Source organism: Aphelocoma coerulescens, chromosome 19 (genome assembly GCF_041296385.1).
Source record: "Aphelocoma coerulescens isolate FSJ_1873_10779 chromosome 19, UR_Acoe_1.0, whole genome shotgun sequence".
In the NCBI taxonomy this organism is placed as follows: Eukaryota; Metazoa; Chordata; class Aves; order Passeriformes; family Corvidae; genus Aphelocoma; species Aphelocoma coerulescens.
The window spans coordinates 6,122,832-6,143,157 of NC_091032.1; the positions used below are offsets into that span (position 1 = coordinate 6,122,832).

A 20,326-nucleotide genomic window follows, 5' to 3' on the forward strand; every position below is an offset into this window, starting at 1 on the left:
GTGAGATTGTGCAGTGAAAAACCTTCACAGCAGTTACAGCCAATATCTCTTATTATGTTTCTTTACTGAGCTTTTTTTTTAATATAAAAACTCCCTCCCTCTACCTTTCCATGAGATGACTCAAATCTCAGTATCATTTTTATTTCTTTTAGCTACAAGAGCAGCTGAAACTGTTCCTGTAACTTCTCTGTTTGGAAAATGACTGGGTTTGTGTCTGCAGGATTCTTACTCTCTACATGGTACAGGCAGAATAATGCAGCTTCTTATATTTTTAGCTTCCATGGGCAGAGTAACGGGGCCTTTCAATAGAGAAATTATGTGGGGGCTTGGCTCCACAGACTTCTTAAATAGTACCTATTCAAATATGTATAGAATGGGGTCTCTTCTATGCACATTCCAGTCTTTTAGTGTTTTGTCTCTAACCTAAACCCAAATCAATGACCCTGTTCCCGTGGTGCCCCAGAATGCAGCGATTCACAACCCTCCAGCTCCCCACTGCTGCCCTGAGCCCCAGTGCAGGGCCCTGGCCCTCCCATCCAGCTGCTCCTCTCCTCCATTTCCTACAGGCTCTTGGGAATGTCAGGGAAACCCTGCAACGGTGCTCCATACCTGCTGCTTCCACTCAGGGCTGATCCTCTTGCAGTAGGTCCAGACCATGTTCTGCATGCAGAGCCTGCGCAGGAGCTGCGACGCCTGCGGGGAGCCCACGGGAAAGGGGACGGGTCAGAAGTTGGGAACAAACCCAAAAGGGACACATCCAGCCCAGAACCACTGACAAACCCAACAGAGCAGCTGCAACTGCAGAAAATGCACTGCTGGGTTAAAAAGCTGTTTCCTGACCAAGAATTAAATAATAAGTAGTTGATTTTTTGCCTTTCTATACGAGGGTTTGCCCTGTGACTTCTCCAGCTGCTTTAGAACAGGGAATAAACACCAGGATCCCTCCTCTGTGCACTGCTGCGCCCTTCCTGTCTTCCAGCTGTACCTTCAATCCAAACAATCCTTTGGATAAAGGAACTGGGATTTTCTGCAATATTTTGTTTTGAGCAGATAAACCAATTCAAGCAGATGCAGAAGAATAATAGCAACAGAGGGAACTGAATTCGTTAAGAATGGATGGGAATTTCAGAAATGGATGAGAAACCCAGGAGAAAATGGTGTTGCAACAGCACCACACCCCAAGAAGCTGCAATCCTCTAGCCCTGGATTCCCCTCCCACATCCCAGGTCTCATTCCCACCTCACAGAGCGATGGGGGAGGAGTTGGCCACGATTTGTCCAAGACATTTTTTGGTAAGTTCCTCTTGAGGTTCATCAGGAAGGAGAATCGGATGTAATCCAGGAAATACTCATTCTCTGGGCACCGCGGGTGGTTCCGGTAAATGAAGCCTTTAATGAACCTGTGGGTGTGGAAAATATTGTTAGAAAATTGAAGAAGTCATCAAAATTAGTGGTATTTAAAGGTTCTATTTCCGGGGCTTTATTTAATAGCTGTAACTAATTTTAAAAAACTCTGTAGTGACAAGAAAGTTTAATTTTAGCATCTTATTGTTAAGAAATGTGATGTTTGAGGGCTTGGGCTGCTCTTCACACACCTCCTGATGGTCTCCACTGCCCATTTCCTCTTGGCAGCTTTTCGACGTCCCAGGGTTCCCCTCCACCAGGACTGGATGGTGATGGCTAAAAATAACACAAAAGATTCTGCATTAAGGGAGCTCCTTCATCCCCAAACCGACTCCACACAAAACTGGCACCAAAAATGCTCAGGAAAACCCACCCTGGAAATAAACAGCTTTCAGTGGGCCATAAGGAATACGAGTTTTTAATGATATGATACATTGGGTAAATGTCAGTAAAAAGATGGGAATTGCTGTGGGAGCTGCTGGGGGAACATCTCTCTCTCTGTGTCTCTCATACCTGAGCGTTTCATGGTCAGGAATTTCTTCCGGCGGTAGAAACCTCTCCACGTCGCCTGCATTTTTGTGGCTGGAATTCCAAGAAAAGCAGCAATTGGCTTTGTGACCAAGCAGATTTTGGTAGAAAAAGACTCAACATTTTAAACAGAAATCCACTGCAAGTGTGAGTGCCTCACCCAGACTCTGCTTCCTCACTTCCAGAGCATCTTCTGTCGCAAACAACGTCTTGGGAAAGCGGATAAAAATCTTTGTTCTAGAAATAGAAATGCAGAATTTCATTTAACATGCTGGAGAAAGTTACTTTTGGCATCCCCTTTGGGCTCTGTAATCTCTCCCTCCCCCATTATCTAGAGAAGCTTTCTTTCAAAGGGACAACACGGACATGCAGTGATTCATAACCTCAAGTTCAGAACACAGAACTGACCGTCCCATTTTGTATTCTTCTGGTTTGTAGCCAAGATGCTTCACCAGCACAGCCACTCCATCGTAGGGCCGCCCATCCCACGTGGGCCACGTTTCTGGACACAGGGATTTGTACCTGAGAATTGGCAGGAGAAGAAATCTTAGGGAGAGAAGTGAAGTCCAAGGAGGGAGAGAGGCCATGGGAAGGGGAGAGGCCACGGCGAGGGAGAGAGCCCAAGCTTCCCAGCCCTCTGTGTGGTAGAGCTGCTGTTCAAAACAGCTCCCCAGCCTCAGTATCAATGGGATGAAGCCCAGGGAGAGGGAGCAGCAAAGGAAAGAATTCCAAAGCAGCTTTACCTCTGCAGGAACACCTCGTATTTTCTCCGATAGGCGAAGCCGGCTCTGCGCACCCGGAGGTTTTCCATCAGCCCCAGGTATTTCACCTGGTGTCGGATCAGGACTTCATCAAATCGATCTTGGCAGGGCATGGAAATGGAAAAACACAATCAGTGCACAGCTGCCCCTTTGCTGGAGAAGGGGAATGTTCAGCTCTTGTTGTGTCTCACACAATTACCTTTAAGCTCCAGTGAATCCTCCCAGCCCAAGTCCCACAAAACTTTGTGTCTCCTGCCTTCCCCCCAGCCCAGCCCTTTTAAATTATTTATATTTAGTTCCAAAATAAAGTTTTCCTTTGGGATGTTTTATGCATAGAGGAACCAAAAATGAGTGAGAGTAAGGTCATTATAATGAATTTACATAGGTCAATAATTCTTTACTTTAACCACAACCCTCCTCCACCAGAGACCAGTTGCTCCCATTCCCATTCCTGGCTGCTGGCACTGCCACCCCTCCCTACAGAAGCTCAGGCAGACCCAAGATGAACCCAAAATCGTGCAGGGTTTAATTTCTGCTCCTTTCTGTCCCTCCCTGACTGGGATCCCACGCTCTGTCTCTGTCCCCAGGGCCATACCAGCCTGTTTGGCATCGTTGGGTTTCATGCAGCGAATGTAGGAGGGTTCTTTGGACATCAGGATTTCCATGAGTTTGGAGAGGCTGTTTTTGAACTGAGTTGCTGCCTAGGAGAAAAGGAAGAAAACCACACATGAAGGGATGACTTGGAACTGGTTACAAACCAGAAGAATGTGAGGGATTTGCATTCAGATCATGTCAGAAGAGTTCATGCTTTAAAAAGAGGGAGCAGCCACAGCTCCCTCCAGCTCTTGAGTTCTCACCGTTTCAGGTCTCTTTTTGTCTGTCAGCTCTGTCCTATCAAAGCACTGGTTTATGATGGGATTCTCTGAGTTGCACATGGTCTGCAGAGAGAGATGTTTTCAGAGATGAAGTACAGAGAAGTACCAAAGAAACCTGGGGACAAAACTGTTTATAATAACAAAATGAACACTGGGATCTCAATCACTCTTTTCAGACTGCAGCCCTATGGACACACAGCCTCCAGGTGGAGTCCAGAAGAATCCTTTCCCTCAGCTGCCACCCCATTGGAAACCCAGCTCCTCATTCTGTTCTGGAAAGCTCCTCTCTCCACACTCACCTCCTTCAGGTTCCGGAAGAGAAGGTCGTTGTTTTTATCTAGAAAACCTGGAAGAAAAACAAACCACTCAGGCTGTTCCATGGGAACTTCAAGGCAGGGACTGAGATGTGAAATTAATCTGGTTGATCAGCTGATGTGGGGATGTATTTTAGGCCCAGAGTTTTGCTTTTTCTGTGTTACCTGCAACACTGTAGGTGACATCCCCGGCGTAGTGCGAGAGCCGGAACTCCTCCCGCCCCAGCGACTTGCGCGTCTTTTGGTCGGCGAGTTTGTGCCTGGGGAGGGAGCAAACACCTTCAGCTGAAACAAAATCCTGCAGGATTCACCTCAAAAAGCACCAGCACATACAATCCTGGAACAGGCCCATGCAAACGTGGGCAGGGAATGTAAATTAGACTTGGTAATTTTCAAGTAAATCAAGTTATCAACCAGCACATCATAGAAGTGCCATTAAATGTATTTATGTTTAATGAAAAGGGGAATTTCAGTGTTCCTTGCAGAGTGGTTCTGTGTGCACGTAAGATGTGGACATCCTATGCTGAGCATTCAGAATAAAAGCAGACCCTTCAGAATAAACAGACATTTGGAGCTCCAAAACTGAAGTAAATCATCTGCAAGGTGAGAGGTGAGTCAGTAACGAGAGTTTTGTTGCCCCTATTACATTCTGAAGCTCAGTCGGGCATTTAGTGTTGACAACCTATTTTATATTATCTTAAATATCAATCAAATCTCTTTGTAAAAGAAAATGATCATCTTTTATGTGGGACCCAGCACAGTGAGGATGTTATTCCCACCCTGGGATCCACCACTGCCCTCGGCTGTGGGAATACTCACGTGAGAAAATGAGGGTGGTTCTTCACAGTCTCCTCCAGTTTCTCCAAGAATGTCGTGTCTGTGGCATCCCCAGGTCTCAGACACTCCTCATCCTACAAACACACAAATTCCAGGGATTTCTGTCTGGGCTCTGCTTCACTGAAACACTGCCCCAGATTGGCCCTTTGGCCTTTCCACAGGCAACCAACTTTTAGCTCAATAAATGAAGAATTGTTGAGAGCTGAAAAGGAAAACATTTCCCTCCTTCCAGACTGCCTGGATTGGGAGCTGCTTTCCCCAGAGCCCATGGAGGTTATAAAAATGACTTTTAATGGTGTCACTGTTCAGTGATTTATTGCTCTTCCCACCTACTTGAACAGTTCCAACATAAACTGATTTTTTTCCATGTTCTCCCTCTTGTTTTCCACTACAGTGCCCCAAATTTTTCATTCTAAAAGATGTTTTCAACTCACCAAAATCGAAATGATGCCTTTGAATTTCTCTTCCACCAAATCACAGATTATTTTGTTATTGAAATACTGAACTGGTTCCCACTGTGAAGACAAGAAATCACACTTAGGTGAAAACAACTCTAGACTAGGAACAAAACAGGTAAATTTCAGAACATTTCAGAGAGCACCTGACTTGAACAATCTTTCTGTCAAAGCTTTTTCACTCATCACATTTGTTTTCCTAACATTGCCTTTATTAAAATCAGGGTAAAAGCTTGGGGACGCCATTACTCACTTCCAGCTGTCTCACACAGTTACCAGGGTTTCAAAAAGAAGGGAAAAAGGAAAGTTCTTTAATTTTTTATTTGGAAATCACAGCAGCAGCTCCTTTTGCAGCCTCTGGAAGGAGAGGGAAGGGAGGAGCTGGGCTCTTACCGCGATGCCCTCGGACTCGTACTCCTCTTGCTCTGATTTCAGTGTGAGTTCTATGAAGAGCTGCTGCAACTTTTCATTGCAATAATTAATACAAAACTGCTCAAAGCTGCAAAGAAAAATCAGGAAAACAATCACTAAGGCTGGGGCACGAGTAATTAAGCTACAAACAGTGGGAGCACAGGAATACAGTAAAGCAGGATAAACAGATTTTTGTGGTTTTTTGCTGACTGTAAGTTTATTATTTAGGGAAACTCAGAGAGTTCCAGTAGGAGGGAAAAATGAACATGAAGGATGGAACGTGGAGGAACAAAAAAACTTTGAATCAAGGCCCAATAACACTGCAAATTTGAGAGTCTTGGTTCAGTGCTACCTGCCAGAGAGGTTCCAGCCTCTGTCAGTCCCATCCCCTGATTTATCACTGCCATGGGAAGATGCCACAACAGCCACCCCTGGGCTGGAGAGCTGGACAAAGGCACAGCTCAAGCTAAGGCATGAATACACCCCAAAAACCAACAGCACCATTAATATCTGTAAACACTAATTATTAGCTGGCTGTCCCAAGTGTTAGAAGCCCTGTGATTGTCAGTTCTTCACCTGAATTCCTGACTTTTAAATGCCACCTCTTTTACTAAGAAATGGAATAATGCCTTGTTTGCCACGGGAGAGAAAACACTGTAACTGAATAAAGTCATTCAGAATTTATTAAAACAAACCTGTTGTGCTGGAAAACCTCAAACCCATAGATGTCCAGCAATCCTAGAACTGTTGTACTTCTCCAGCCTGGAAACTTCTCTTCCTGCAACAGAGCAGAAAGCAAATGTAGGTATTTACTCACAGCTATGATCCATGCCTGGATCTCAACCGTTTAATTCCAGCGTTTACTGCGCAATTTGGAAAACAAATTAATTTAGAAATTACTAAATCATGGAACTTGCTTTGCAGCTGAAACATCTGGAAATTGCTTACCCATTTGGCTGGATATTGACAAACAGAGGGTCACTTGCCTTGTAAGCCAGGGATCTGTTGACCTTGTTGACCAGCCAGGAGAAGGTGCGGCCGTAGATGGCCTTGGCCAGGGCGTCCCTGGCGTAGGCAGCCTGCTCCAGGTTCAGGGGACTGACCAGCTGCAGGCAGGAGCAGAAAAAAGCCACTCAGCAGCCCCCCAAACCAAGGGATCCCCTTGTCCTGCTTCATCATTACTAAAGAGCCACTCCAACCCATCCTGCTCATGGCTAAACAGTCACCAGTGGGACCCAACCTCCTGTGAGAGGTGACAAGGGAACTGCTGGCAGAGCTGATTCATTTAATCCCATTTGCCTCCCAAATCCCCAGGGCCTGTTCTTACCTCCTCCCCTTTTGCTATGATCTTCTTGTGGATCAATGCATCCCGAAGAACAGAGCCATCCACTGCCAGGAGCTGCAAGCAGGATATTCAATTAATTTATGGAGCTGTACATTCCATTTTCCTCAAAATCCCAGCCCAGTGAAAACAACTCTTTATTTCCCATCCTCATTGCAAGACCTCTGCAGGACCAATCCCTCCCTTCCCTCCTTTCTGGCAGGGTTATGAGCTAACAAATGAATTGGCTGGAAGGAAGTGACCAAGCAAAGGCACAAAGGTGGTTCTTTCTTTAAAACTCTTCTCCAGAGTCTGTTCCAACCTCACTGCCCAAAGGTGAAAAGCTCAAGGCAGTGGTGGGTCAGGTGGTAAATAGAGAAGTTGTCAATTAAAGGGGTTTGATGATAATATTTGCATTTTATTTAGGTCAAATAAAAGTAAAATTCATGAGAACCTCTAAATCACAGTCTAAAATTATATGATGCTATCAAGCTCAAAGTAAGGAATCCTCTACAATTCACCTTTCCTTAGTAATATCTCCCTCACTGGTGATACTCACCCTGGCCAGGTATTTAATCTGATTCTCTGTAGTGACCTGAGCATTCCCCTGCTCATCAGCAGCAAACTGGACATTCCCCAGGTGCAGGACACTGGCCACAATGCTCAGCAAATCCTGGGGTGGAAGCAACAGGCAAAAATCAGGACGATGGAATGAACACACAGCGAGGTTTTTGTATTAATTCACATTTTAGGAGAACATTCGGTATCTTTTTCAGGATTTTTGTAGAGAATACATTCACGCTGAATTGATTCACTGCTTTCAATCAGAAATCCTAAATCAAAGCAGAAAAAATCCTTAAAAGGAGGAAAATCTGTGCTGCTAAAGATCCTCACCTCCACCTCGCTGTCATTGAAGCTGATAACAGACAGGGCTCTCCTCATAATCTTCCACTCGTTTTTGTCATTTATGGAACTGACCCTTGCACAGTGACCCTAAAAAGACACAGTTTGATATAGATAAGTAAATAATCATCAAAGATAAATTATCCATGCTCAATGCATTGTAGATTTCTTTTTATAGCAGTCACCTCGGAGTTATTTCTGAAGTGAGGGAAGGAAATTACAAAGTCAATTGAAAATATCCCAGTCCTATAATATAATATTTTAAGAGTTACTAGTTAATGTTCACCTTTACTAAATAGTGATACTGCTGTGGGTTCTTTTCGAGGCCCAGCCTCCTCAGCAGGTCCTCCTCCCCTCCTTCCAGCAGCTGGTAGAAGATGTGGAAGTTTCTCTCGCCGTGGTTCTGGTGCACAACTCGGGATTTCTCCAGGAGGTAGTTCAAGATGTGGCCCCCGACAGGAGCCCCCTAAACCAAAGCAGACATGTGGAAAGAGTTCATCAACACAGAGGAAAATATTTCTGCTTCTTGGTTGTCTGTTCAAAGACAAGATCTGAAGCAAAAGCCTACAAAACCACAAAAAATTATCTGTCACTGTGTGCCACGAGCTCTATTTCACCTCCAGCACAGTGGTGGTTTGAGTGCTGAAATTCCTTCTAGGAATTCACCACAAAGGGAAAGCACCAAAACTGAGTGTGAAGGGATTAAAGGAGACTTAAAGGACTGGAGGATGGCAAAACTGAGCTCCTCAGCTCCTGCCCTGTGTCCACCTTCCTGGTGTGGGGCAGTTGGGATCAGAGTGGACACAAACACTGTGCAAAGTTACACAGGACAGGGATTATCTTCAGGTCACAGCTGGTTTATGTGGATTTACTTTGGGAGTATCCATTGGCACAGTGCACTAGAAATGAAATACCCTAGAAATAAAAGGATTTGAGCTCGGTGTTCCCTTATAGAGAGAAATAAGGGAGGAATGAAAGGACGGTGAGTGCCATAAAACCCTCTGGAAACAAACTTTGCTACCACAGGCTCTGCTTATGCTGTCACCAAGGAAATGCAAAGCACTCACTACACACACACAGCAGCACAGAGAACTGCTTAACTGGGACCAGTTCTTAATTATAAACCAGATTCCAAGTTACCCTGTAATCAAACTGCACATCCATGTACTTCCCAAACCGACTGGAGTTGTCATTTCGAAGGGTTTTTGCATTTCCAAAGGCCTGAAATGAAAATGATCAGAGAAAAATAAGTGAATACGAAGTCAGATTATTTATAAACACTTGGGTGAAGCTGCCAGTTATTTATTTACAGCCTAGGATTTTCCTTCCTGGAAACCCAGAAGGAAGCAGATTGCTCCCTGAATTCTAACGCTGATCTTTACACCCAGTGCAGATGGAACATCCTCTGAAAACACTTCCATCCCCCCTGCAAGCTGATTTTAATGCCAGTCCACTGCTGACAACATATGTCATGTCTGACAGCCTTAGCCAAGCTTCCTCCATCATCACGGCCGCTTGTCACAGCTCGCTGCCAGAGGGGCTGCCGGGCTCTCCCTGCTGCTGGGAGCTCACCTTTCCCGGGATACAGGACACAGGGATATCTCAGGGCCCTGCAGACAGCCACGGCCGGACACTAGAGGACACCACAGCACCAGAAAATGAACCCACGAACGCCTTTCTGAGCTGCCCACCAGGATGTGCCCATTTGCAGTGCCCCAGAGCTCTTCCCACGTCAAATCCCCTCTTTCCTTGCACCCCATCCATGCCACAACTGCTGCTGGTGGACTGGAAAGGGCCAAGCGAGCTGGGCAGGATTGCTTTGGCTGGGAATCAGAGCGGGACTCCCCAGTGCTGTGCCCACACAGCATTCCCTGGACACGCTGTCACCGCCCAGTGGGGTCAGGAAACGGGATCATTCCTGGTGACTCAGGGCCAGGACTGCACGGGAGGTACCTCCAGGACGGGGTTGGACTGCAGCAGCCGGTCCTTGACGGTCTCGACCTGCTGGCTGGCGGGGCAGGTGACAGCGTAGTACTGCAGGATCTTCTTGGTGGCCTCGGTTTTGCCGGCGCCGCTCTCGCCGGAGATGAGGATGCACTGATCCTTCCTCTCGGTGCGCAGCGAGCGGTAGGAATTGTCTGCGATGGCGTAGCTGGGAGGGGACAGCCGGGATTAAAGGGTTTGCCTGTGAAATCCCGGCTGACACATCCCCCAAAAGAGCGCCAGGCCATAGGCTGGGTGAGATCACACGGCTCCGCACGCTGGTGCCAACACAGGACAGCACTGACACCTCGACCATAGAGCCAAGGCTCTGCAGGGTGATGACACAAATTGTCAAGTTCTTTTAAACTGTTCTTTTGATTTTTTTTTTTTCTGACAAGAAAAGGTAGAAGTTGACTAAACCGTGCAGATCAACTGCCTTTGCTAAATATAAATGATCTCTCAACACTGGTCCCATGGGACAAAAGTTTTACATTCAGGAAACACCTTGTTCTCCACTGGTATTTTTTTCTTGCTTATCTTCTAAGTGATGACACACTCAGAAGGTCACAACTGCATTTTGCTATCTGGGTGGCTCCAGAGCTTCTCTTGGACGGTGGGAAGAGCTGGATAAGCCCCCACAGACTAAGGAGCATCCTGCAGGCTCCCTCTGCCACCCTCCACTGCCCCAAACACCAGTTCAGCTCCCCCTGCCTACACACAGAGCCTGGCCCTGCCCCTCTGCTTCCTCCCTTCTGCTTTTTCTTCCGTTTCTGTATTGCTGCCCATGACAGAGCAGACAGGATCTCACACCCAGAGTCTCACACACTCCTACAACACCAGAGAGCAGCAGGGGATGAGTGACAATGGTGACAACTGCTCAGAGGGAGAGTAAAAGGACAGCACACTCACATCAGACAACATTTTCAGCTCTGAAAAGCTGGTGATCAAGCAGATATCCTGTCTTCATACACCTTACAACCTTTCAGTAGCTTGGCTTTTTTAAATTTTCATTTTTCCTTTTTTTTTAACTCTCCTGCTGTGCTATTAATTAGAAATAATCACACCAAAATAACAGCTGTGGCCTTCTCAAGTCTATTAATACTTGGTGCTAAGGCAACACCAATGAGCTCCCTTAGCAACACAGCTCCACACTCACCCCACAAAACACATCGTGCCCCTCTCCTCCCATCCAGATTCTGCCTCTGGAGTATTTTGGAAACAGCTGAATAAATGCAAATTTGATTCAGATTTGAAGCAGTGCCTGTGGCCCCCGTGCCTTTCTGGGGCTGTTTACTCCAGTCACGCACGGCACAGACAGAATCACTTCAAGGAAAGATGTTTGTGGTCCCCCTTGCAGGCCATCAACAGGACAGGATGTGACAGATCTCTGGGAATATGCTGTGTTCCAAGCCCATAGGGAATAACTTTCCTCTTCTGAACGGGATGCACTTCCCAGAAAACTCAGCGCTCAGGCCTAGACTTGAACTATCTGACACCGGAATCTTGAAGTGTTTGGGCTTTCTAGAATCAGTTCAGAAGAGGAAAAAGAGCCAAAAAGACACCTGAGTTACTGGAAAAGGAGAAGCCCTGAGTACTACACTGCAGATGGAGCATTTTGATGCTCCTCAGAGGATTTTTCAATGCATATATAATCAAATAATGCAATAAAATAATCAAATAATGGAATGGAACAGCAAAAACAGTTAACAAAAAACTCTGTTTTCCCAGTGAGAGCAGCAGAATCCAAGATCACAGTTCTCCAGGGTTCACTTATGAGCTGCACATTTTACAGCTTCTGAAGGGACTTGTTAAAAGGAGAAAGAAAACCTAAGAAATAATCAGCTACACTGTGATTTAAGTGGAATTAAAGCACATCTGCTCAGTGCTTTTGCTATCCATGAGCATTGTCATCATCCTGTACCTACTGCACACTTAAAAACAGAGCCACAATCCCAAGGATTTTCCAGAAAGTCCCAAAATTCACATCCGAGGGCACAGAAGCCCTTCCCTGACCACAGGCAAAGTGGTTCATGTAGAACTGAGCAGGTTTGAATGCAGGGTTCCTCAGGTTTAATTCTCCCCCATATGGGATCAACAGTAAAAATCACATTTTTGTCCTAACAAATCCAACTTCAAGGCTGAGACTTTCCCAAGTAATGGTGTTTCTCCCCCTCTCTGTGCTTGCAGCACATTCTGGTTTGTTTACTCTCCTGGGCTACGTGCCAGCAATAAGAAACAACCCAAATAGTTTGCTCAAAAATGATATCATTTACTCTTCCAAGATGTCTTTAAAAAAACCCAACAAAACACAAGACAACATAAAAAACCCTCCAAGAGGTGCTCAGAATTTGGCCCTTAGTCCTGAAAAAAACCCATTTTGAAGCCACGTGGCCTCAGCTCTCAGTCATCTTTTTCTTTCAGTCTGACAGAAAAATTCAAACGCTTTCAAAAATAACTTTAAACCTCAAACTTTTTTTTCTTTTTTTAAATGGGAAATTGGGAAGGCTCACCAGGCCAGACCATGTAAATAAATACATTCCTTGTTCCAGCAGGCTGAGGGTATCTTAGCAACAAGGGAAATACCAGATAAATATTGGTCAGGCAGTAACAGCAGAGGTAGGAAAGAAACCCCCACACACCAGAAACTCTTTTCCCTACTTAGCCCCGTGCTGGGGAAACTCAGAGCCCGGACACAGAGACCCCAAATAACCCTGGAACAATGAACTCCTGTCCTGCCAGGGCTGGGTAAGCAACTCTGTTCCTGCAGCCAGGAAGGAACCAACTCCCTTTCCAAATACTGCTCTTGCAAAGGCAACTCATCCTCTTTGGAGAGAGGAACAGGAATAGAAAGAGCCCTACACCACACCCTCCGGAGGATCCTCTCTATCCCTTTCTATCCCTAGGTTTTTCAGGGCTGCAGCTGGGACAGGGAAAAGTCCTGTTTGCCTGTTTTCACATGTCCCAGCTGTGTGGGGATGACACAACCTTGCACTGGCACCCACTCACAGGTGAGGAGAAACTTCATAGAAGCTGACGCCGCGGTAGCGCTCCATGTTCTGTTTGGTGTAGATTTCCAGTTCCTTGTAGGGGTTCACAGACACCAGCACAGAGCCAATGTAGGTCTGAAAAAGAGAACAAAAAGCAGGGAGGTTACAGGGGGGTCTGGAGGCAGAGCTCAGGCATCTCTGGAGGCTGGATACAGCCCTCGTGTGCTGGGGATGCTGCTGAGGGCTCCCAAACAGGCCAAGGGTGTGAGGAAGAGACCTCTCAGCTCTGGGAGAGAGACACTGCTGGAGTTGTGCCAGCCATGTTACCCTTGCTGGGTAAACAGCACCTGCAAATGGTTTTAGGGCTTTTAACAAGCCACAACACTGGGTTATTTCTGGTACACATTTAGGATTGAGTTCAGGCCTGGGGTTGGTTGGAAGTGAGTGAATTTAGGAGAGGGAAGAATGTGGTGAGAGTTGGATTTTCAGTGCTGTAAATGCCACCAGATCTCAACGGGAGCACTGCAGTGAGTCCCTACACCCATCAAATGACAGCATCCCAGACTAATCCAGGCACAAGCACCCATGGCCTGTGGAATCTGACACCACCATCTCCAAACGCCACTGCAGAGCAAAGCTGGCTTTGTCCCGTGCACCAAACACTGTCCAGGTCACTGACGGGCACCCTGGTGACTGTCCCTGTGCTACTCACATAGATCAGGTTCTCCTTGAAGCGTTTCCTCAGGTTCTCAATGAATGCAGCTTCGCTGGTGAAGTTTTCCAGCAGGACAAAGTCCTGCACCCCGACCCGGTCCCGGGCCGTCAGAGCGCTCTCCATGGTCAGCCGGATGCCGTTGGCTCCCAATCCCTGCAGCCAAAAGCACAGGGAAGTTGGGATAGCTGAGGCTTTGCAGGCAGTTCCCCAAGTCCACAAGAACCACAGTTACCCATGGATAACCATGGATATTAAAATAATCCCTCTGCTGCTGCTGAAAACAGGGATTACCAGCACTTCATCAGCTGTCTGCTCTAATTGCTTGGAGGGAAGACAGGTCAGCATTAGGGAAACATTACTGCTAAATTTCCAAAGACTTCAAATCAAACAAACCTTTGATAAAGAGAATAAAACTTGGATTTCCTTTCCCAGGCATCCTTTAGCAGGAGGGAGACTGAAATGTGTTCTCTCCTCTCTCTGATTTCACAACGGGAAGCTGTTTCGAGGTAAGGAATCTTTTATGACTAATAATGATTCATCTCAGAAGCAAACAGTTTCACATTGCTGACCAATTCAAAAGCTTTAGCAAAGCACCCAACGGGAAAATTCTGAGAAAACTGAGAAGAAATGAGAAATGGGCATTTCTGCATCCCACGCCACTGAATTTAGACTGTGACACTGATGTGGATCAAGAAACTCCTACCCCTGACCCTCTTTTAAAGGTTACCTTTTCAACGTGGTGTAGCTGAGACACAACCATTTGTGGAAAGCACTCATCTGCTGACTCCTGACTTCACCATAAAGCAGGGAGGGGAAATGAGCACCCAGGGGTGACTCAGTTGCTGCTTGCTGGGGAAATCTCTACTCAAGGGACAGAGATGGAGAAGATGAGGGGCACCACAGAAACGAGACAGGAGATACAACGTGTGAAACCATCTGCCTCACACCTGCCTGCATTTCCTTATCTTCTTGAACCCTCCTTACTTTGCAAACTGCTCACAGCAAGCACCCTTCTCCTAAATCATTTCCCTAAAGCACTAAGTGATATTTTGGGATGTTGCACAAACACCAGAGGTGTCTGTTCCTAAGCAGGCTCATGCACTAAGAGCAATCCCAGACACCCATCACAAACTGGGAATGTCAAACCCTGCATCCAGCCCCAAAACCCTGCACAATGATGTAAATGTTTTTTACTGACTCACAGAGTTCCTTTCTGCTCCTTCCCAAGATACAAAAGTGGTCAGAGCACAGGGACTGATGGTGTGCAGGGAAAAAAATAAACCCAGCCTCGGTCAGGAAGAAAATTTACCTTTAGTTTTGTTAGACAGTAATAAGGGCAAGACTCACTGAAGTATCAATTTGGGTCCAAACAGATGCAAATCCCCTCAGTCTGCAGTTGTTTTGACTCACCAATTTCCTAGTAAATGCTTTTTTGATTTGGTAAATGATTAGTAAATGCAGTTCTGCCTATTTCTGCAAGTTCTAATTGGCTTCCTCCCTGTAAGCCTGGACAGAAGTGACTCCCTGAAACCTGCAGTTTTCAGATAGGAAAATCAGTTCCTTCTGGAAATCTCAACTCCAGACCCACTCTAATGGCTCAAACACCACAAAGAAACATCATTTGATTTCCTGTTTTATTTTTTCCAATTAGTCTCATGGTCTGGAAGGCCTGAGTTCTAAGCTTGGAAAGACCCAGTCTGGGAGGAATTTTGCAGACACTGTCATTAAGTAATCTTTCGAAAATGGCCCAAATTTTCCAAGCCAAGTCCTTCACAGCTTCAGCAAAATGCTCTCTTGTCTTCCACCCTCTTTGTCAAGGTGAGGAGAAAAGGGATAATCCTTGGAGAAGGAAGGTGGTGAGATAAGGAAAGGAAAATAGAGATAAATCACATGCAAACAAACTCCGCCTAGAAATTGGAATCCTTCTATCAGAGCAGTGCAGTCCTGGAGCAGGTTTTGGACAAGGTGATGAGAACAAAGGTAAAACCCAAAGAAAAGAACTACTTTTCAAGTGGGTAAGTTTACAGCTACAGTCCTAAAACACAGCTGCCTCAACAATGACTGAGGAGAAACTTCCAGCCTCGAACAGTTAATCCAAGTTTATATAATCCTGAAGACTTTCACAGAAAACGTCACTTAGCAGCTTCAGCAGCTCTTTCATCAGCCCCTCCCTGCAGGCCAGGACAAAGTGATCCCAGCTGTGCACATCCAGGAGAGGGAAGAGCCAATCCATCCCCCTTACAACAGAGAAAATTGCACTCAACCGCCTCCTCTGGGACAGGCATTTAAGGCCAAGAACTTTTGGTCTCCTCCAGTTTTTGTCTCCTCATTCAACTCCAACCTCTCACCGTGAGAACAAAATAACGACCTCAAATTTGCAGTCAGCTTGAAACAAACCAAAAGCCAAACCAACGCACTGAAAGCAGCTCTTTGGCGATAATTAAATGTGACCGGGGGATGTGACGCAGTCAGAGCCTCCAGAATATAAACTTTACTGAGTCTTGCACCCTCCCAAGCCCAAGCTCAGTGCAAATATAAGCCAGAGCTGAGCAATAGGCACTTCTCCATGCCAGCATTTGCTCATTTGCTTTATTGCATATGGCCAAGTCTACCACCAGCCTCAAATGTCAGCGTTAACTGTTTCACTGCCACTGACATCAACAGATGGACCATAAAAGGAGGTGAAAATAAGCCCTTTTTGCAAAATGGAAACAGAAGAGTCATGCAGAAGGAAGAAAGTGGGGAGGGAAGACACTACTTAAGAAAAAATAATCATGGTGATGACCATATGTTCCTACGGAATGATGAGTGTGGCAGTAAGGCGCTGAATAAATGAAAGTAACGAAAATGTTGGTGATTTTCTGTTAGCAGGCAGACACCAGATCTGGTGGCTGTAAATTAATGCTAAAAAACCCAGTCTGGAGCGGGTTAAATGTGGTATGGTGGTGCTAATTAACCATTAAAGCAGTTTGCCTATGGCCCAGGACTTGTGCAAGAAACCAGACTGGAAATCTGATAGGGATTAAAATGAACTCAGATTGTTTGTTTTAATCCAGGTCATTGTCCCCACACTGGTCCCACATGTAATGATGATGGCCAAGGATCCAGTGATGGGGAACAACAGCAGGCTCAGGGAGGAGCAAGGATTCAGCAGCAGGGCCAGCTCCTCCTGCCTTTAAATGCTTGGGAAACGACCCCCTGAGAGGCAGGTCAGGTTTAGCCTAAAGCTCAGCACCAAATCCCTCCTCCAGGCTTTGCTGCCTCCCTGGCACTGGGTAACACCTCTAAACCAAAGCAATGCAACTCAATCAGCAAAACAAAGACCAGGAAAAAAGAATCTGGTGGTTTTCTCTGCAGGTTTTGAGCGAAATCCCCTCCCTGTGGGATTGGGAGAGTGTCAGGCCCAGGAAAGGAGGAAAGGGAACACAGGTGCCCACTGACTGCATTATTTGGGTCAGCTGCACCACATCCACCTTATAGGTCCCCTATAGGGATCAAAAGGAGGACCCAGCTGAGGATCCTGACCTCTGTAGGATGGAGACACCTAATGCCACACCCAGCACAGCCTGCAAACAGGGAATTGCAAAAATCTGAGCAATCTCCATGTGATCTCTGTGCCTGTGGGCTCAGGAGTGCCTGTGCCTCCTCTCAATCTCCCCTTTCATCCCGTGCTGAACCCACTGTTCTGAGGGTCACTCCCACTCCAGAGTGCACAAACTGATTTCTGCCACCACGTTTCCCAAAGCCACCCCACGGCACAGTTTCCAGGGACTCATTCCCACACTGTTTAACCCACTCTTTGCTTTTAATGTCTTCTCCAGAGCCGTGAGCACAACAGTGGCTCAAGGCCAGGAAGGGAAAAGGCGCTCCAGAATGGTGGGGACCAGTACAATCACCACCACAGCACTGCTTTCACATAGCTTTTTCTTCCCTGGGATTAAATTTTGGGAAAGGCTTTCCACTGGTGTAAATTGGTTGCTGAATGCAGCCTGCAGAGCCAGGTTTACATTGGCTGGGGTTCCAGCTTTTCTTTGTGTTCATACAAGAGTCAACAAGACCAGAAAATACCTCCAAGCTCCTGGGAGTACAAAACCACTCAAGACTGCACCATGGAGTTTCCTAAACTGAACTGGGAAATCGCTGACACGGTATTGTGAAGGTGTAAACACATATTTTTCCTTTAAACTCTTCTTAATGCCAAAGCATGATAAAGTTTTTCCTCTGCTTAGGACACGGAGAAATAATCCACCTCAGAAATTAAAAACAGGACCTTTTGCTCTGCATGGCCAAATCCAAAGGATTTCAGTCAGCCAGGCTGAACACATTGGGGGAGTTTGTGCTGGAAGATGGGAGGGCAACTCTGCCATGAGCACAGGGCTTTGGGGCTGATGTGAGCAGAGCAAGAAACTCCCCCTGGCTTTGTCCACCAGCTGCTCCATGGCCATGGAATACCCAACATGGAGCAAGGACTCATTCCCAGGTGGGTACTGGAATGGTCGGTGCTGGCACAGCAAATCCAGACACACTGAGGAACAGGCAGCAACAGCAACTCCCACTCCTTCCTGGAGCATCCATGAGAAAACACTTGGAGTTCTCAAAGTGAATGGTCTTGCATGGAGCAGGGAAAATCCAGAACTGATTTAGAAAGGAAAGTCACAACATAAACCACTCCTTCCTGGAGCATCCATGAGAAAACACCTGGAGTTCTCAAAGTGAATGGTCTTGCATGGAGCAGGGAAAATCCAGAACTGATTTAGAAAGGAAAGTCACAACATAAACAGAGTTTCTGCTTCACCATCTAAAAAAATGTATATTTCAGTATTTTCTCCTGGCAATGTATTTTTACAGATTGGGTCATATCCACTCAGGAGACTCTCACTAGAACAACCCCAGGAAGTGGTTCCATCTGGGAAGAGGCAGGCACCTTTATCTTGGTATCAAGTGTAAGATGATTGATCTGCAGGCTCCAGGAATAGTTACAAAGCCGGGAACGGAAGAACAGGCCAGAACCAAATGTGAGTGGGAAGGGAAATTCAGATTAGATTCTGGAAGACAATGCAAGCCTGAACCAAGAAGGAACTTCTCGTGGGGAGGTGGCAGCTAAAAAACATTTGTCTCGTGGACATTCTTCACTGTCATGCCAAAGCTGCAGGAAGGAGAAAAAATTCCTTTGATTTCTAGTCCACTCTACAGCCTGGGAAAGGGCTTGGACACAACGTGGGCTAGACAGCAGAGCAGACAAAAATCAGCTGTTGTATCCAGGGCCTCAATTCCCAAGGTGCAGAATGGGAAAGCTCCTCTTGCCTTTTACATGGAGAAAAAAACAATGATGATGGAGGTGGACCAGAATCAGGGATTCTGCCAGCAAATCCCTGACAGACTGAAGTGCAGCCACTCAGGATCCTCCTCCCTCCTGCCACACTGAAAATCAGCTGCACATTTTGGACACAACTCTGTTAGTCAACAGCTGGGTTGGAAAGAAGGTTCCCCGAGAGGCAGCTCCATGTTTTCCATAAAAATCCCCTGCATCCAACCATGTGGATTTGTCTGAAGCCACCTGAGCTAATAATTGATAACACACATATTTGGCTTGTTTAGCTAAAAAAAAAAAAAAAAAAACAAACAAAAGGAAATGTTTTCTTTTGCTTTGAATTATGTAAGACCAATGAAGTGATTTCCCAAAAGACAACCTGGGAAAATCAGAGCTGTCAGGTGGATGGGGATCAAAACCAGGTAACAACTCTGGTGACCCAGACCAGCAGAGTTGGAGGGAAAAACTTGAACTTGCAGCTGCCTCTCAAGGACCATTTCTTAGAATTACTTTTTATTCTTGCTTCTTTTAGACCAATACATCAGCAACAATGGAATGTCTGGAGTCAAGGAACTCAGAACTTGGTTCTCCCTCTGATACTTCCCATCCTAAACCATATGGAAGGATGGGACTCCAGAATACACTCTTCAAAACAATCCCATTAAAGAGATAGAAATGCTACATCCTTGACTAATCCTTGTAATTATTTTGAAGTTTTCCATACTTTGAGTAGGGACAAATTGAAATACAGGTAATAAGCAGATAATATTATTTGTTCAATGTTTATAATATAATTATACCTTCTAGATTTTACTTTGTGGGGGGATGAGTAAGGAAATAAGCAATTAGCACTGATTTGAAGGACAGGAAAAATGTTTACCCTTAAGAGGGGTAATGATATTTCAATCAACAGGCTAAATATAAAAGGGCAGTAAGAAAAATGAACGAGGCAAACCAGAAAGATCACCAGGGCTGGAAAAGTAAATACACAGAATTTCTATATTTAGGGAGCTGACATTTTTGCTCCTGAACAGATGGCACAAGCTGCTGCTGGTTAAAAGATGTTGCTGGTGGCAGTTTGCTCAGGAGACCTGTGCCCACAGGCCTGGGCCTCCCACAGCAGCTTCAGAGGACAAACAGATTGGAAAAAGACATTAAAAAAAGGCAAAACCTCAGCTTGCTGCCCCTTCAAGTGAGTTTTGATGCTGATTTCCAGATCAGACTGAGCAGGTGAAGGGTGGCAAAAACCCAAACATTATGAGCCAGGGCCTGCATGTGCCCCCTATGCCCCATTCCCTGCTGCACTGCCCTGGGAATGCCCAGCCCTGCTGGTGTCCCACTGCCAACCCCACTCCCAGCCCTTCCCCACTGCATTCCACACCCCCCACACAACCTTCTCTCTGAGAGTCAAACTTTCCAAAGAGAACTCCAGAGCATTCCCGGGGCACGCGAAGGGCACTTGCACACCCACAGTTCCACGGAGCACCACCCCAGACACCACCTCTGCCCGTCACACTCTCAT

At 46.1% G+C, this 20,326-nt stretch overlaps 1 protein-coding gene across 4 annotated transcripts in view; it reads right to left on the reverse strand.

Annotated features, from left to right (window-relative positions):
* MYO1C (myosin IC) overlaps nucleotides 1-20,326 on the reverse strand; it is a 51,834-nt gene that overhangs the window by 5,243 nt on the left and 26,265 nt on the right. For all 4 annotated transcript variants that reach the window (XM_069033609.1, XM_069033612.1, XM_069033608.1 and 1 more), the window contains exons 2-25: nucleotides 13,491-13,646; nucleotides 12,798-12,913; nucleotides 9,762-9,960; nucleotides 8,949-9,029; nucleotides 8,095-8,274; nucleotides 7,800-7,898; nucleotides 7,465-7,578; nucleotides 6,912-6,983; nucleotides 6,571-6,690; nucleotides 6,280-6,362; nucleotides 5,567-5,672; nucleotides 5,153-5,233; nucleotides 4,701-4,792; nucleotides 4,047-4,141; nucleotides 3,867-3,913; nucleotides 3,550-3,630; nucleotides 3,288-3,393; nucleotides 2,675-2,792; nucleotides 2,340-2,453; nucleotides 2,092-2,168; nucleotides 1,917-1,985; nucleotides 1,595-1,679; nucleotides 1,240-1,399; nucleotides 610-693 (exon numbers count right to left, since the gene is read on the reverse strand). In XM_069033609.1, coding sequence (XP_068889710.1) covers nucleotides 610-693; nucleotides 1,240-1,399; nucleotides 1,595-1,679; nucleotides 1,917-1,985; nucleotides 2,092-2,168; nucleotides 2,340-2,453; nucleotides 2,675-2,792; nucleotides 3,288-3,393; nucleotides 3,550-3,630; nucleotides 3,867-3,913; nucleotides 4,047-4,141; nucleotides 4,701-4,792; nucleotides 5,153-5,233; nucleotides 5,567-5,672; nucleotides 6,280-6,362; nucleotides 6,571-6,690; nucleotides 6,912-6,983; nucleotides 7,465-7,578; nucleotides 7,800-7,898; nucleotides 8,095-8,274; nucleotides 8,949-9,029; nucleotides 9,762-9,960; nucleotides 12,798-12,913; nucleotides 13,491-13,646 — 2,535 coding nt within the window. The remainder of the gene's footprint in view (nucleotides 1-609; nucleotides 694-1,239; nucleotides 1,400-1,594; nucleotides 1,680-1,916; nucleotides 1,986-2,091; nucleotides 2,169-2,339; nucleotides 2,454-2,674; nucleotides 2,793-3,287; nucleotides 3,394-3,549; nucleotides 3,631-3,866; nucleotides 3,914-4,046; nucleotides 4,142-4,700; nucleotides 4,793-5,152; nucleotides 5,234-5,566; nucleotides 5,673-6,279; nucleotides 6,363-6,570; nucleotides 6,691-6,911; nucleotides 6,984-7,464; nucleotides 7,579-7,799; nucleotides 7,899-8,094; nucleotides 8,275-8,948; nucleotides 9,030-9,761; nucleotides 9,961-12,797; nucleotides 12,914-13,490; nucleotides 13,647-20,326) is intronic.